Here is an 18,359-nt window from a genome sequence, read left to right as displayed (position 1 = left end):
CCTCTTCTTTTTCCATCAAGACTTTCATGAAGTCTAAAGCAGCCATGTATCCCAAGAGACAAGCTACACAGGGCCCATCTCCAGGCCCCATGCCTAAAAAACAGATGCTTAAAATGGCTGAGGATTTAATTACTCTTATCAGGGGTTCTCAACCCCCCCCCGGACAAAAGGCCCAGAGTGGAGGAAGAATCCCCCTCCTCTGATCAGGGCTCCATTATATCAGAGCACTCTGATGAACAGGAACATTCTTACTCCCCTTTTGAAGACTCTGATGCAGAGGAGTCCATTCCCTCTGTATCCCCCCCAGAGGATTACTCATTTGGGGAAACTTTGCATACCTTAAGGGAACACTTCCACTGGGAAGGCCAAGATTATTCTACCTCAGCACAGGCCTCTGACTATACCTCCTGTCTTGGACATACTAGATGATGTGTACTTGGAGGCCTGCCTTAACCCAGATTCTCTACCTCTAGCCCCAGTCAAGCCTGACAGGTACTACAGGGTTCCTGACTCACACCAATTTCTATACAAAAGCCATGCTGCTGACCCAAAAACTATCTCACAGGGCCCCAAGGGAATTAAGGCCTCCACTGCTAAAAAAGGTATATACCTCGGCCACCTTAACCATGAGGGCTTTAAACTGTCAGTTCCATATGCTAAAGTACCAACAGCTTTTGTTATCACAATTGAGAAGTAAAATGTCACAACCTGAACAACCAGACTTGAAGGAGTTGCAGGATTTGATGCATAGTGCAGAACAAGTGGGTAAACATACCTTACAATGTGGTTTTGATGCTCTAGAGGCCTCATGTAGAGCTGCTGTTACAGGATCAGTCATACGTAGACATGCCTGGCTCAAGGAACAAACCTTACCAGATCATGTCAAAGCTAAATTACTAGATGCCCCTCTGCAAAATGATGTATTATTTGGTGCTAATGCTGAGGAGGTATTAAGGAAAATGGAGGAAAAGGCTAAATCAATGCAAACAGTGAAAGATTTTCTACAGGTACAACCCCCACGTTTCAGTAGAAATTGGCCTTCCAAAAATTGGTCCTTTCCAGCCACGGACAGACCCCAAAGAGGTAGATACAGGCGCCCGAGGGGCAGAGGGCAATCCCAAGGATCATTTAGAGGCAGACAATTGCAAGCTCCTACACAAAGAGGTGGTGAGGATAACTCGCAACCATTCAAAAAGCAAGCCCAATGACTTTCCCCTTTGCATGCCAAGCAAGACTCAAATGGCAGCACCCTTAGGCTGAAAACTGGCATTATTTTAAAAAAAATGGGCATATTGTCACAAAAGACAAATGGATCCTGGACATTATAAACAGAGGCTACAGATTCCATTTTCACACCCTTCCAAAAATGAGAGGCATGCCAAACCTGCCACACAATCAAAGGGCAGAGGCACAAAGACAAATTTCAGATCTCACAGACATGAAAGCTATTCAAGAGGTACCTACGCATGAACAAGGTCAAGGTTTTTATTCCAGACTATTCCTGGTACCAAGGAAGGGAAAAGATTGGAGACCTATTTTGGACCTATCCATCCTAAACACATTTCTACTCGTACCAAAATTCAAGATGCTCACTCTACAGCAGCTTCTTCCCATGCTGGGCAAGGAATCTTGGCTGGTAACATTGGACCTCAAGGAGGCATACCTGCATGTCCCAATCAGACAAAATTGCAGAAGATACCTCAGATTTCTTGCAGGTTCAACCCATTATCAATTCTCTGCATTGCCCTTTGGCTTATCTACTGCACCCAGAGTATTCACGAAATGCCTGGCATCAGTAATTGCCTACTGCAGACTTCAAGGGATACAAATATACCCCTATTTGGACGACTGCCTGATCCAAGCGGACAGCAAGCACATTTTTCTGAAACATCTGGCTTATGTAATAATGTTGTTGAATTCTCTGGGATACACAGTCAACAAAAAGAAATCAAGGCTAATACCCACTCGGAAAATAATTTTCCTGGGTGCCAACTTGGACACAAACACCCAGATGGCCTACCTCACGCCAGAGAAGCAGGGGTAACTAACTCAATACTTCAGAACACTAGCAAATTGCACCAGGCTGACTGCAAGGAAAATCCTGCAGGCTTTGGGATTCATGGCATCTTGCATCTTACTAATCCCACGTGCAAAGCTGCATATGAGGAAACTTCAATGGTACCTGAAAAACCTATGGTCTCAACACAGCCACAGTTTGGAAACAATAATACCACTAATTTCATGTCTTCAAAAGGAATTTCTGTGGTGGGCTCAAGCATGCCAAACAAACGCAGGTCTCCCATTCAGCAAGCCTCAAGCAAATTAAGTCATCACAACAGACGCCTCGGACTACGCCTGGGGGACGCACATGACAGATCGGTGCATTCAGGGCAAATGGTCCCAAAAAGAAAAGCACCTTCACATCAATCAAAAGGAAATGCTAGCAGTAATAAATGCTATTATAGCTTTCAAAGACCTTCTGCAATCAGGTCAACTATTGATAAGGACGGACAACACCACAGTAATGTGGTACATAAACAAACAGGGAGGAACCCATTCATACCCCCTATGCAGACTGGCCATGTCACTTTGGAACATGGCCCTGGACTTACAAATCGAACTACAAGCACAGTACTTGCCAGGCAAGGAAAACACGCTGGCAGACAACCTAAGAAGAAATATGACAGATCCACACGAATGGAAGTTGCATCCTCAAGTTTTTACAGAGATAATTCAAGCATGGGGAAGGCCAGACATAGATCTTTTTGCCTCCCACAAAAATCACCAATTGACAATATTCTGCTCAAGGATTTTTCATCCAAAGGCCTGGAGAGTGGACACTCTCTCTTTCAGTTGGACATCAATGACAGTTTATGCCTTCCCACCTCTTCTTCTGCTGCCCAAAGTTCTATTAAAAACCAGAGCAGACAGACCAAAGATGATTCTCATTGCTCCAGACTGGCCAAGACAACACTGGTACCCACTCCTGAGGAGCCTGACGCATTCCCCACCATGGACCCTGCCTCTAATGCCTCTTCTTCTGACTCAGCACAGCTTCAAAACTCTTCACAGTCAGCTAAAACCACTCAATCTAGCCGCATGGAAGATTCCTTAGCATCACAACAGACTCTACTCTCCAAGGAGGTGCAGGATGTCATTTTGGAGGCCAGAAGGCCATCTACTAGAAAAGCTTACTCTGCAAAATGGAAACGGTTTTGTGTCTGGAATGAGGAAAAAGGGCCAGGATCCTGGAAAACTGAATTTACCTCAAATATTACAGTACCTAGCTGAGCTGCCAAGCAGTGGACTTTCATTCTCCTCCATCAAAATCCATGCCTCAGCCATTTCTGCAGAATACAACACTGATCCACCCTTATTCTCTCACCCCTTCTTAAGACAGTTCCTCAGAGGGGCTAAGAATCTAAAACCCCCAAGGAAACAACCAATACCTGCTTGCGATCTCAATTTCATTCTAGAAAAGCTGACCTTGCCTCCTTTTGAGCCAGCTGCCTCATCAGATTTGCAATATTTGTCCTGGAAAACAGCTTTCCTTCTGGCCATTACCTCAGCTCGTAGGGTATCAGAACTACAAGCTCTCATGGCTGTGCAGCCATTTATCATCTTCCATCAGGACAGAGTTTCCTTATGAACCAACCCGTCCTTTATGCCAAAAGTGGTATCCAGGGTAGCTTTGAATCAGGCTATACACTTACCTACCTTTTATCCTAATCCTCAAAACAAAGGGGAGAGATTACTACATTCCTTGGACATCCACAGACAACTTCATTATTATTTGGACAGAACAAAGCCTTTCAGAAAATCAGAACAGCTCTTTGTGTCCTATGCTATAGGAGCTCAAGGAAAGCCAATTTCCAAACAGACAATCTCAAAGTGGATAGCCCACTGCATATGCTTTTGCTATTCTTTTCATGGCAAAACTGTACCTACAGGCATCAGATCTCACTCCACAAGGGCCACGGCTACCTCTGCAGCTTTTCTCAGAGGAGTTCCTACCAAACATATTTTGGAAGCAGCCACTTGGAGTTCTGTGCATACCTTCTCCAAGCACTACCACCTTCCATTATACTCCAAATCTAGAGCGGGCTTTGCCACTGCAGTCTTGCAGGGCATTCTGGCTCCTCCTAGTTCCACCTAGTGCCTACCACCCCTTTCTTAGCTTTGGGATTCTACCCATCTGTTATGACTGCAGCTGTTATGCACGATAAACATAGTACAGTTTTGTACCTACCATAAATGTAGATGTTCGAGTGCTAATACAGCTGCAGTCCAGGTTTCCCTCCTTCCTTCCCCTCTTGGGACAGGCCTATTGGCTAACACCTCCTCATGCAACCTGATTGGGGTATTCATTCTTGATGTATTTGCTTGCACTACTGTATTTTGATTATATGGCATTGCTTTATTACACAAATTTATGTATTGCCTTCCTTCTGGGGGCACCTGACATCTGGGGCAAGAAAAACTGAAGAAAATGGCGTCGGCTGGTTCTTTTATACCCCTGTCGCACTGACGCCAGGGAAGAAGCGACGACAACTGACGCCGGACCAAGACTTTGAAATTCGGCCGACCGAGGACCCGCCTGACGGCAGGAGAACCCATCTGTTATGACTGCAGCTGTATTAGCACTCGAACATCTACATTTATGGTAGGTACAAAACTGTACTTTTTGCTTTCTCCTTTTTCTCCTTACTTTGGGGACTAGTTGTTCCATCATGCTGTGATATGACCAGTGTTAGACTTTCTACACTGAATCCTTCACTTCTCAAATATTCCATAACTTCAGCTTGAATAATCTTCAGCTCTGCATTCCCTCTGTGATCTTATTTTTTTTTTTTATTGTGAAATTTTCCATGTCTGGATGCCATTGCCTATATTTCTCTTCAAATACCTTTGGGGCTGCCTTTTTTGTGTTGATTAATTTGGCTTTCTCCTTTGCAGAAATATTGCACCATATCAGATCTCTCTTTCATTCCCATGTCCATATTTCTTTTTTATACCCTTCAAACATCTCTAAATTTTGTTCTTTACATTTGTGCACTTCCTCAGTCATTTCTTTTTCCAATCGGCACAAGGTTTCTTGGTCTATATAGTGTTTTTCCTGGATCTGTTGTATTAAGTAAAACAATTTTTTATTTGAAGTTTCTGACAAATTTTCTTGTGAAGTAATTTTCTTTCCTCTAATTTCTCTCAATCTTTTCGTATATCTTTTGTCTGGAAATTCTGGGCTTCTTGCATAACAGTAACAATACATAATTTTTTTCTTATCCTCAGCAATATTGACTGTATGGCTTTTTTTTCACCTATTAGTTTTCCTCTGTGGGTGAAACAGTTTACATGGCATCATCAGTGCCCATATCATACTCGGACAAGGAGAACTACTCTAATTATTCTCCCTCACCCTCTGAATCATCATCATCCTTCTTTGGGGAGAGTTCACTCTTCCTCTTATTAGAGGAGACTTTAAGCAATGAAGCCTAATTTGTACTTGGCTGCAGGCTCTGCAGGACATGAAGAAATCCTTAAGCCACGATGATGGGGAAGAGCCTGTGAAGGGGAGGAGAGAACTGAAGGTCCACCAATTACCCAAGGTCCAGACACCTACAGAGAGAGTTGGGGGCAGGTGTCCCATATTGATGCTTTTGTCTCTTGGTGGTAGGGACAGCCACCAGAAGGCCTGGGCCTTGGAACAGGTTCTTATACTTCTATGACTCAAACCATGACACCTCCCAAACTGAAAAAGTTGGTTGACCATCCTTACTTTCCAAAAGTATGAAACATGCTTCAACTGCAGGTGCCTCCAAGCTCCACAAGATGGCCACTGGCGGGACATGTCTTAGTCTCCAGGCAAGACAACCTACAAGGAAGCTTCTCTAGAGTTCTCAGATATCTGAGAAGCTTGGCCCAAGGCTACACAAATGATCCTCTAGGACCCGATTCCTGGTAGTAAGCAGGGAAATCACAGCTGCATCTCCAGAGTCCCCGACTGCCTTCTCTTCAGGTCACTTTTCCAATCATTTCTAAGACGGGATGTCCAAGTTCTGGGATGAGGTGGAAAATGTGGTAAAAGTTAAGGCCTCAAGTCGCCTCCAGTCTAGTTTTGCAGGGAACACAGCCTTTCTTCAAGTGTTAAGCATACCAAAAAGCTTCCAACACTCCTGACAAAGAAACATGTAAAAAGTGCTGCAGTACCATGTCAATACTACTACTATATTTGCAGTACATGAGCCACTCAGAAAAAGCAAAGTGGAGCCACCACTGTTTAACAGCAGCAGCGGCTCTCTCATACCTTAAATGCACTACACTTCGCACAATGCATAGAGCTTGTGTACTCAGCTGGCTGTGTGCTGCACGTAAAGTTGGGAGGGTCATGTGCACATATATGCCCTCCTCAGGACTGCAAAACAGCCTGGTCTCTGTCTACAATAGAGACAGGATCAAGTTGGGACTGGAAGAACAAATCATGGACCTCCCGCTACTTCCCAACCCTCAACCCAGGGGAGCAAACAGGAAGACTGCGTTTGGACTCAGCCAAGAAAGAATGGGTAATATGGCTCTCAGCCAGCTTGGAAAGGTGTCTGGATTTCGCCCTTGACAAGAAATTAATGGGTTGACTGGGAAAAGGTAAAGGAGCCACTGTTTTATTTTTGTGTGGGGGGGGGGGATCTAGGAAATAAAAACAAACAAAAAATTAAATTAAATTAAATTTAAAAAAAATCCGCAATGCAAAGAAAAAATAACCCTGTAGACAGCAATAATCCACAAAGTATAAATAACAGAAAATGCTAAAAATATTAACAAATGGTAGCTCCAATGGTAAAGAGGGATACAGTGCTAATTACGGCCTGCTGACCACAATTAGATTAGTGGCTTGAGCACCTGGTTGATGGCAAAAGAGGAATGATAATGAGGCCTAGCCTAGTTATTCTTCTTCAGGGTTAGCCTGGTCATTCCTCTTCAGGGCACAACTTCCAAGGGGAAATTCCCAGTGAAGAAAGCAGATTTACATGGGGCTGCCGAGTGATCTGATCCCATATGCATGAAGTTGTGCAAGTACATTATGGAAGCCCACTGCAGTCAACCCCTTGGATACTGCATTAAATTAAAAACCCATATTCCTAAGGCATGGATGACAGCTCTCACTACTGCTTTGTTCAACTCACACCGTACTGGAATGAAAGTGCTTTACGGCTCCTGCCCCTGGGGAGCGAACAGGTCTATGGGGTAGCTTGGGAGACAGAGCTTAATAATCAGCACTGAACTGACCAAAACAAGTATTTTATAACAAATGTGGAAACCAGGTAAATGGAATATGATGTGACTGTTCGTAGACACATATGAAATCTGGTAATACACAAGTAGGAAACCGACAACATGAATTGGGGCATAATTTGTTCCCTACCCCTAAATTCCAGACATCATTTACTAGTACCCATATATTAGCCATTATTTCTAATCATTTACTTATATATATACACACACACACACACACACACACACACACACACACACACACACTAAAGACATTTCCTCAAATGAGCAAATGCTTTCCTCAAATGAGCAAATGCTTTAACTCATTTGCTACTGGCATTTTATATCAAAATTTCAAAAAATGCTGGCAGGTGGTTGTGAGAGATCATGATACACCAGAGAGTGGGAATTTTCCCTTTCCCTGCTATAGTGTGATCTCTGAGTTAATATATACAATTAACAGGGGGCTTTACCCTGCCAATTTTTTCCCAGTGTTAACATATTTCAAGATCAGTGTCGTACACACAATATATAACTTTTATGTATATATGTATTTATTTATTTATGTATTCTTTCAAACACAATTTTTATAGTCTTGTTAATCAGGTAAGCACACTGGACACAACTATCCTTTTTCAGAGTTGACCTGAAGGAGCACCATCTGGTTAAGTGACATTGTCAGAGTCAAACAGCAGTCAGCTGGAGGTGGAAGGCAACAAACTCTGTACCTTGGGTACAGGAAGCAACTTATTAACTGTTTATACATACAAAGACAGACACACACACACACACACACACACACACACACACACAAGTGTACATATGACTATGTGTAATAGCAAGATACATACGCTCACAATAACATCATGGATTACAAATTCATATCTAAAATATTGCTGCAAATGTATATTTTTTCGATGCAGGTAAAGATTCACAAAATGCTACATAGACGCATGTGATGCATTCAGAATATGGATCTGCATTCAGAATTTCACACACAGTACTATCAAATGTAAACATTAAGACATGATTATTAATGCTGCCAGAGATTACATGCAGGTGTACGGATGTGCACAATGACAAATTACAAGAATGAAATGATAAATAAAAATACTGTGCATAGAATCAAAAGTAGATCCAAAAAGGGCTCTTCTAGTTACAATGTGATTTCAAAATTATATGAAATCAAACCTATAAAACAGACACCAAAGCAGGCAAGTAAGAATTTGTTCTGTGGTTTTAAGCAATGTTAGTATGGTAACAAAGTGAATATCTGCATGAAGTGATTTCTTTACATGCCACATTCATCAAAAAGTACTGATTAGCCTGCCTGTCAGACAGTAGCATGTACCTGCTGTCTTCTGCCACCTCTGTCCAGTGCATGCAAGTGACAGGACCATCCACCAAGAAAGAATGCAGGCACTCCGGTTTTTCAACATCACAAAGAACGACTCGCTTGGTGTCAGCCAAACTGAAAGCCAGAACTGCAACATGAAAGACAGACTCTGGTTAACGTGCAGTAGTCAAGCGCTGCTCTGGTGAAATAATACACACAGTTTAACCAACTACAAAATCAAACTGTAATAAAGACTTTGAGAGTAAATCCTGAACATTATGCATTGCCACTTTATTCTTTTATCTGCTATTAAAGGAATGGTACACATATACTACAATGGCTCACTTTATGAATCACTGATAAAACAGACGTGTACATACCATACCACACTACACCAGATGATCTGTGAGAAGGCACCTTGTTGTGGTTAACCACTGGATTTCCTCTGCTTTTATCCTTAGTTCAATACGTTACTGAAATCTCTTCAGTGGGCATTCTTGAAGGAATGCAGCTGACTAGAAGGCATGATGTCACACACTAGACTAATCAGCACACTAATCTACCATGCTCTCTAGTTAAAATTTCATACACTAAGTGAACAGAGCCCAACGATAAATAAATAAATACCATAACATTATATACTTGACTAACTTATAAGAAACTGTACATGCAGAGGCTTAATGGGGTGGCCATCTAAGGACAGGAGGATGGCAGAAAAGTAATAAGCACCCACTGTACAGTGTCTTCACACACATAAACTGAAACCATAAGTACATGAAAGTTATGTATTTACCAATAAAATTACATCTTCATGATCCACTTTTGCCCAATTCAGCCATAAGACTGGCAGCCACGTGCAACAGTTGTTTGGCAATATTAAGACTCTCATAGGCTCTAAACCTTTTCCCCTTAATCCAGTTTTACATCTCACCTCCCATTCTCTCCAGATCGAGACTGTGGTTCAGAACAATTATATCCTAGTAACATTCAAAACAGCAAATGGAAGGTCCCCTCAACATAAATATTACAAGAGATGGGAGAACTAGGGTGGGTTTGCTGAAGATACGGGATGTGTACCATGAAGACAAACCATTATGGTTAAGTGCATAACATCTGCACCTTTCATGATGCAGTTCATCCACTTCCACCCACTTCCACCATACCATAGAGTCCACAGCATTAACTCCTTGGGTGGTATCAAACCAGAATGTCCCTCAGTATACTATCCCTAAAGATAGACCTGGACCGTGAGATCACATTCACCTTATAGTTCTTTGCAAAGTATGCAGTGAAGCCAATGTCACAGCAGCACAGATATCATCCACAATAGTTATCTAGAAAAAGGCTTCAAAAGTAGCTATCATTCCAGCTGAACATGCTTTGGAATTATTACGTAGATCATTTACATTCTGTAAAATAAACTAGAATGCATTCCATGAGCCACCTGGAAAGAGTGACCATGGAAACTTTCTGAGCCATTCAATTATTCATAAGTAGTTATCAAGCATGCATGCAGTCCAGGAGACCAAAATTAACTCACTGTACTGACAAAAGAAATAAACAGGTGCTTTATCTCAACAGAAATGTAACGAATGATAGTCATCTAAGCAACGTACTAAGTTCTCTCCTTTATTAGGTTATTGCAGAAAAATGGGAAGATTAATCGTCTGACTGAAGTTAACTTTCATCATTACCTTCGGCATAAAGTCTGCAAATATCCTATCTTTATCGAAAATGAAATACTATGGTCTAGAAGATACAGCTTAAAGCTTAAAACTCTTCCAGTGGAAGTGACCATCACCAAGATAAAGGTTTACCAAGACTGAAATATGAGTTGTGGCTTACCGCAGATTCAAAAGAACAACATGTCAGTTTTTCTAACAAGCCTTGTATCTCAAGACTGGGTTTAGACATGCAAGGACTGGCAAATTAATTTCCTAGTCAGCTAAGTGGACTTTCATAGCAGAATACAGTTAGAGCTACTATTAATATTGGCTAAGACTGGCAACACCATGGGAATAGGGGGCCGAGTATCATTCTATTCGTTGGTTAGCTGCCCAAGAAGTGTTTCAATACATTTTTCCAGTAGTTGTTTCTTGATAACTGTGAACGTTTGGACCACCCAAACCAATAAGAAGTGTTCCTAAGGAAAGTAGAGAAACCATACAGTTTGTTTCAGGGAGTAAAATTTGGGGGTGAGACAACAAACCACTGGCAGCTCTAAAAAGAAGTTGTTTCTCCAGCAGATGACAGCCAAGCAGGGAGAACTAAATTTGTCCGGGCCAAAAGGGGGCTATAACACTGATCCTGGCCTTGCTTAGTTTTGCATTCTGTAAAAATTTCATAATTACTGGAAACTGGTGAAAATGCATTGAGAAGACCATGAAGTCCCTTCTGTCCCTTGGGGGGGGGGGGGTCAGGTAAAAAGATCTGCTTCATTTGATATGTTGACGGGAGGCTGAGAGATCACAGCAAGGTTTCTTCAGTGTGTGTACGTTGGGGAGGGGAGGTGATTCCCCATTTGCCACAAACTGATGTAGGGATCACTAATGGAGCAACACACTAGTCATAGGTGACTCTATAGTCAGGCACACTGATGTCCCACTCACCAGGCTAAAGAAGAAGGTTACTGTCAGCTGCCTGTTAGGTGCCAGGATCCGCCACATAACCCACGCACTCAGGTCACACCACAAGAAGTACAAATATGACTCAATCATTGTCTATGTTGGTGTGAATGACCTGAGAAGTACCTCCCTGGACTACATGAAAAGAGACATGGATGAGCGCTCTGATCTTGTAGCCCAGGGTAGGTATGACCCTAGCCCTGAGTAGCATCCTGCCATAGCCCAGAATGACAACGCAGTACAAGGACAAAATGATTAACTTCAACAATTGGCTAAGCTTCTGGTGTCATTCTAAGGGGATCCAGTATCTGTCTGCCTGGGACGACATGGTCAACAGACCACGATGCTTTGCCAGAGAAGGCCTGCACCTGTCACCCCTGGGATTCTGGACACTGGCAAAGGCTCTTGCCAACCCCAGAGTGCCTTTTTTTAGCAAGGTTCAAATGACAAATTCACCACCGTAACAGGAACAGGCAAGCGAAAACTAAGGGTAATGCTACTCGATGCTAGAAGTCTAAATCTCAAAATGCACTCACTCGAGGCACTCCTTAAAATGGAGAACATTGATATCTGTGCAGTGACTGAGACCTGGTTCAAGGCCCCCTGCATTACACCTGGCTATAACTCATACCACACTTTTCGGCCATCTAACCTGGACCAGAACACCAAAGGCGGAGGCGTGTCCATATTCATTAAGGATAGCAACACCTTCAGGCTAGTTGCACAACATAATGCATCCGAGGTTATCCAAGTGCAACTAACTCTGGGCAAAACTGCAATCCAAATTGTAGATTTCTACAGATCCCCCACCATGCCCCAGGATTCCCACTCCTCTTTTCTTGATATAGTGGAAAATATTACGGTTCAACCAAACACCTTAATAATGGGCGATTTCAACTACTCCACCATTAACTGGGAAATCTACTCATGTACCAACTCCTTCGCTCAACGCTTTCTGGAATTCGTAAATTCCAATGCCCTGGATCAACTTATCCACACCTCCACCAGGGGCAAAAATATCCTAGATCTAGTCATTACCAACATGAGTGACTGGTGTTCCAAACCTGAAGTCAACTCCTCGTTGGTCAGATCCGACCATAAGCTAATCACCCTAGATATCCGCACCCCTCCCCCACCCACCATTAAGGAAAAATTTTTCCAAAGCCAACTTCATGCTTCTTAAGACAGAATTGGCAAACTTCATGACACCCATGCAAATGGACAATACAGTTATGACTGCTGAATCCTACACAAATGCACTCTATAAGCACTTACACGAGTGCATGGATAGTGCTATCCCAAACAGAACCAAGATGCTATCCTCCAAAAAAAGGAAGCCAATCTGGTGGTCCCCTGCTATAAACAAACTCTACAACAGAACGAAGAAACTGCTGCAAAAGAGAGTAAAATCCTATGAGTGGAGGAGCTCCCTGGTCAGCCTCAGTAAGAAGCTGAGATCCCTTATAAGATCCTCCAAAGCTAGCTATGAAAACAAAATTGCCACTGATTCTAAGGGCAACCACAAAGCATTCTATAGCTACGTCAGGAATCTCAATGGCAACACCCAGATCTGCTCCGAGTTACAGCACAAAAATTACAGAACCAACAGATATTGCCAACATCCTGGCAGATACATTCAGTGCTAACTTTACCCCCCTCGCACTCCCTAAAGGGCCCATATCTATACAGGAAGAATGCAGAGTCCCTGTAATCACATCTATGCAGGTAAAAGCTGCACTCCCTAACACCAAAAACACAGCATCCATGGGACCGGACAACATCCCAGGCTGCGTTTTACATGAACTTCAGAACGAACTGGCTCCCCACCTAACCACCATGTTCAGTCATAGTCTCACGTCAGGCTTTGTGCCCACTGAATGGTGCACAGTAACAGTTATCCCACACCACAAAAGGGAAGCCACCACTGATCCTGGGAACTAACGCCCTATTAGCCTGACTAGCCTGGTCTGCAATGCCATGGAATGTATCATCACGGAACTCATAAACAAAGACATTAGTAACCTCCAAACTCTGGACCCCACCCAGTTTGGGTTTGTGAAAGGCAGATCATGCTTTCTGAACCTGACTGACTTCTTTGAGGCAGTCACCAAAGCCGTAGACGAAGGCAAGGTGGTTCACACAGCCTATCTTGACCTCGCCAAGGCTTTCAACACCATCCCCCATTCTGGAATTATAACTAAACTAGGTATAAACCCCTACGCCACAAGATGGATTGCCAACTGGCTCACTGAGAGAACTCACACTGTAAAAGTTGCAGACTCCAAATCTGACCTCAAATCAGTGTGACAAGTGGAGTACCACAGGGTTCAGTCCTGGGACCTCTCCTGTTTGGTATCTACTTCTCTGAAGTACATGCTAACACAGAAAGCCTCTGGCTAACGAAGTTCGCAGAGGACTGCAAACTAGGAGCCACAGTTGAGTCTCCAAATGATGTGGACATCCTACAGAAGGGCCTCACTGTGACAGATGCCTGGTGTCAGAGGCATGGCCTCAAGCTTAATGCCAAAAAGTGCATTGTCATCCCCTTTGGTAAAAGCTCTGCATCCATGAACTACCACATAAACGGCAGTCTACTTAATGCGAAATGTGGGATAAGAGACCTTGGGACCCAGGTGGACAGTAATCTCTCCATTGATAATCACATCGCCATAGTAGTCAGGAAATCCTTCTATGTGGCACACCTCATCACAAAAGGGTTCTCATCCAGGAAAAAAAAAAAGATGTCATTGTTCCCCTCTACTCGGCACTCATTAGACCCATTAGAGAGTACAACGCCCCGTTTGGAATGTACCTCACAAGCCACAGAAGTACCTCACAAAGAGGATTACTGGCCTCAAACAGATGCCCTACACTGACTGTCTCAAAAAACTCCAGCTTTACTCCAAGGAGATCTCTGCCTAACATATAAAGTTATGTTAAACCCAGAGCTGTTGGACATGCTACACCTAAAGGAATCCCAATCCCTGCAAGTTACAGGCTCTAGTGACCTAAACCTTGTCACCACAATAAACAGGACATGCTGGAGGGATAGATTCCTGTCTCAGAGACTTCCTATACTCTGAAAGAAGCTACCCATCTATGTCAAGCAAAGTTCCTCAGTAGCACTCTTCAAGAAAAATCTTGATGAGAGGATGGGCAATGGCAAATGCACCCCAGGGGATCCCTTTTGTGGCTCTGCTCAACAGGGGCACAGGAAATTAACTTTCCTCGGTGGCGTAGCCAGGGAACCTTGTTGGCTAGGCCTACTTACTTATGAACCTATCGGCCTAAGGGCCTATCAGCTAAGTTTGTTTGCTTGTAAACATGAGTTGCTATAAGAAAGCAGAGAGAGGAGACAGTACATTCCCACCATACCTCTCAACTGTCCAGATTTTCGCCTCATATTTATGGTCTATTCCTCAAAAAGTTTGTAGTTTTCTGGCAAATCACTGGGATGATGTGAGGATTTAAGTCAGTAAATAATGGCATACATTTGAGTTTCAGATTTCAAATCCTTCAGAAATTGTATGTTAACACAAACCTTGTTAATCTAGCAACTTTCTATGTTTATAAGAGCAATATTTAAAATCTCTCCCTATTTTTGGTCCTTTGCCCCCCCCCCCCCTATTTTGTCAAGCTCTGTCCAGATTTCCTTTACTAAAAGGTTGAGAGCTATGCTCCCACAGCCACACCACCTTTTGACAGAGAGCGTAAGAGTGCATTCCACCCACTTTACTGATGCACCAAACTACTGCCATGTTGTCAAAGTGAATGGCAATTGCACACTGAAGAAAGAAGTTCTGTAAGGCTTGCAATGCAAGGAGGACCACTACTACCTCCAGGGCAATGATGTGCAAGGAGTCTTCTTGTTGCAGTTTAAGCCCCATTGACTGACAACCCCAAACAATGACCCCCTCCCCCACACCCAACACACAAATGTCTGTTGTGACAGTCACAGTTGGGGGGGGATACAAATAGACAGCCCTGAACAAGATTGTAATGGTGTAGCCACTAATGAAGATGCTGATATTAAGACTTGAACAGCAATATTGCTGTGAACATTGGGTACGAATTCTGATTCCACTGGACCCTTAGTGTCTACTGAAGGACCTGCGTGCAATGTTTTGGATGGGATATCAACAATCTTACAACTGCCATGGGCCATAGCACTTTGAAGCACAATGCTGTTGTCATTTGTGGGAGCACCAGAAGATGATGCACATGGTTCTGTAAAGTGGTAGCACTGTTGGGAGGGAAACATGCTAGACAGATACTGGTGTCCAGGTGGAATAGTAAAAGATCTGTCCCTTCAATTGCTCCAACGTGGAATTCATGGTTTCATTGAAATTTCCAAGGACTAGAACAGAATGAGTAGGTGATAGCAGGCTTGTGTGAGTGACTCCTTTAATTGGACAGGATAATAGCCAGTCATCTGGCTAGTGGAAGATGCTAACTCCCCTCAGCAAGAGGTAGGTTCCCACATTCACCATGCATTTGGTGAACATCCTTGGGCTGTAGTGAGATCAAATGGAAGGAGTGTAAACTAGTAATGGCTGGCTCCTTCCCTGAGGCACAAGAATCTCTTGGATGCTTTGATTATCTTTACGTGTACAGATGCCTCCTGAAGATAATATAGTTGTACAAGTAAACGTACCATAGATGCCCAAGCTATATGGGTTACATCCTGCAAAGGCTACAACAGATGGCTAGCTTCCAAAGCTTCAGGGCATCTTCCGCTCACCTAAACCATTAAATCAGCTCAAGTAGAACAGACTAAGAGACAGGATTGGGTGACAAGCCCTTCAGAGTTTTCATAATGACAGAGGCTGAGCCCTGAGAGGACATTGCTAGGAACAACAAAATTCAAATGTCCCCACCCTGGCATAAAAAGAACACATTAAAAACAAGGGCAATGGAGGGGGCATCTACTGCAGCAGTGATCATTGGAACATCTATGGTTATGGTAAGTTTACTTACACAACTGTACTCTTCTTCACATTGATCACTGCTGCAGTAGCCTAAACTCTAGTGGTAGATTATTGTAGTTTAGAACAATAGGGAGAAGGAAGGAGAAGGGCACCAAATTCCCTGGAGAATGGTCTTAGTAAAGCCTGATCTAGCCCTGGAGAAGGAATCTAGCTTATAGTACTTCGTAAAAAAAAAATGTACAGAGGACCAAGTTGCTGCTTCTAGAATACTTCTAGAGTCTAATCCTTTCCACAGGTGAAGCCAAGGCCGTGGCAGAGTATGCCTTGACCCTGCCTGGAATAGTTTTGCTGTGGTGGGAATAACAAAAGGTAAATATATTAAGACAACCACTTGGAAACAGTTTATTTGACACAAGCTGTCCCTTCTTACAGTCACAAGAAATGAACAACTGCTAGAGGTTCTGAAAGATTTTATTCTACCAAGATAGTACTGGAGTTGTCTGTGGACATCCAACTTATGAAATATCCCTTCTCTCTAACTTTTGAGTTCAGGGAAGAACTCAGAAAGATGGATAGTTGGCTTAATGTGAACATGGATACTACTTTAGGCAAAAAGAATAATTAATTCTCAAACAAACATCATCTTTGAGGAAAAGGAGATAAAGTTGACCTACCATAAGAGCTTGCAGCTCAGACACTCTTCTTGCAGAGGTCAGAGCAACCAGTAAAATTGTTTTTCATGTTAAAAACCTCAAGTCACCCAGACTGGCTGGTTCAAATGGAGCAAGTGTTAGAGAAGCTAACACAAAATTAAGGCGACAAACAATTTTTTTTTTTTTTGAAAATCTCTTATGCAATAGGATCACAGTAGGTTACTAGGCTAATGGACCTGGGGCTCTTACAAGTCTAGCCAAGAGTTTATCCCCAAAAAAGAAACCTCAGTCAGCACCTGTCAATGAGGGGCAAAGGTGGAACCCCTGGAACAAATATGTCTTTTCCCACCCACTCATGAAGGTTGTGCTTGAAGTGGGTCAGCGAGGCATACTGTTTGAAGAAGTCTATTCCAGAGACGGGGCAGCCTCTGGGATACAAACCTTTCTCTCCAGCAGGTTTTGTTGATGTTGCACATAAAATTTAGGCTTTTCGAGTGGGTAATGTGCAAGGAGTTAGACTTATGGATACGGAGCATCTCTACTAGGGCAGGGTGTGATATTGCCTTGTAGGCAAGACACAACTCACCTCTAAGCAATTTGTACAATACTGAGTACAGATAGTGATTTGAGCTGACTTGAGTGTTGGAGGCCATGGATTCTCTTTGTGAGGTATTTCTGTGACCTTTCCATTTGGTGCAGGTATTTGGAGAGGTATATACCAAATGGGGAGTTATACATAATTACAGGCCTAATGAGGGAGGAGTACAGAGAGGTAATAACCTCCTTTTTTGGATGCAACCACCTTTAGGAGGTTGTAGTCAGCTTTTGAGAAGTTTTTTAGCATGGTTACAGCCGGGGATGGGGGTGGGGGGGACAGATACTTCGAATGAGACAGACCAATGATCTAATCTCACCAGGGAAGAACATACTATGGGAGTGGTGCAGTGGTCACCCATGTTGGTGAAAAGTCCAGAATGTTATTTCCCCTTGTGGGGAATGAGAAGAGTTGGTCTAGTGCGTTAGAATTCATGAAGTCAAGGAATCATTGGGTGAGAGCATTAGTGCAGGAACAGTTCACCCAGTCTATGGTGAGGTAGTTGAAGTCACCAAGGATCAGGGTGTTAAGGGGGTACCTTGATGTAGTCAAGCAGGTCCAGGTAGGCGGAGTGAGTATCCTGAGTCATGGAGGGGGGGTCTACAGCTGGCTATAACTTGGATGGCTGTCTTACCAACTGTCAGTTGCACATGGAGTAACTCCAGTGCATCATGCTGGCAAATCAGTCTGGAGGTGTGCACGTCATGCTGGCAAACTAGGAACATAAGTTAAATATTACAAATAACATTTGGAAGGTTTTTCCACAAAGGGAATTTATTAACAAAACAACAGAACTGCACAATCAGACTGTCAATCCTCAAGTAGAGGGGCAGTGTCTTCGGTGGCAGGAAAGCTCTGAAGGGCTTGGTGCAGACATCTTTTAGTCAGCTTAGCTCGAGCTGACTAATGGTTTATGCATGTGGAAGGTGCCCCGATGCTTTGGGAGTTGGCCTGCTG

At 43.2% G+C, this 18,359-nt stretch overlaps 1 protein-coding gene across 1 annotated transcript in view; it reads right to left on the bottom strand.

The window, feature by feature from the left end:
• ANAPC4 (anaphase promoting complex subunit 4) overlaps window positions 1-18,359 on the bottom strand; it is a 1,069,940-nt gene that overhangs the window by 1,028,465 nt on the left and 23,116 nt on the right. Inside the window, exon 3 of the mRNA XM_044062163.1 lies at window positions 8,618-8,750. Coding sequence (XP_043918098.1) covers window positions 8,618-8,750 — 133 coding nt within the window. The remainder of the gene's footprint in view (window positions 1-8,617; window positions 8,751-18,359) is intronic.

Source organism: Protopterus annectens, chromosome 2.part1 (assembly GCF_019279795.1).
Source record: "Protopterus annectens isolate FY-2018-M chromosome 2.part1, PAN1.0, whole genome shotgun sequence".
In the NCBI taxonomy this organism is placed as follows: domain Eukaryota; kingdom Metazoa; phylum Chordata; order Ceratodontiformes; family Protopteridae; genus Protopterus; species Protopterus annectens.
This window is presented reverse-complemented; position numbering and strand designations above follow the sequence as displayed.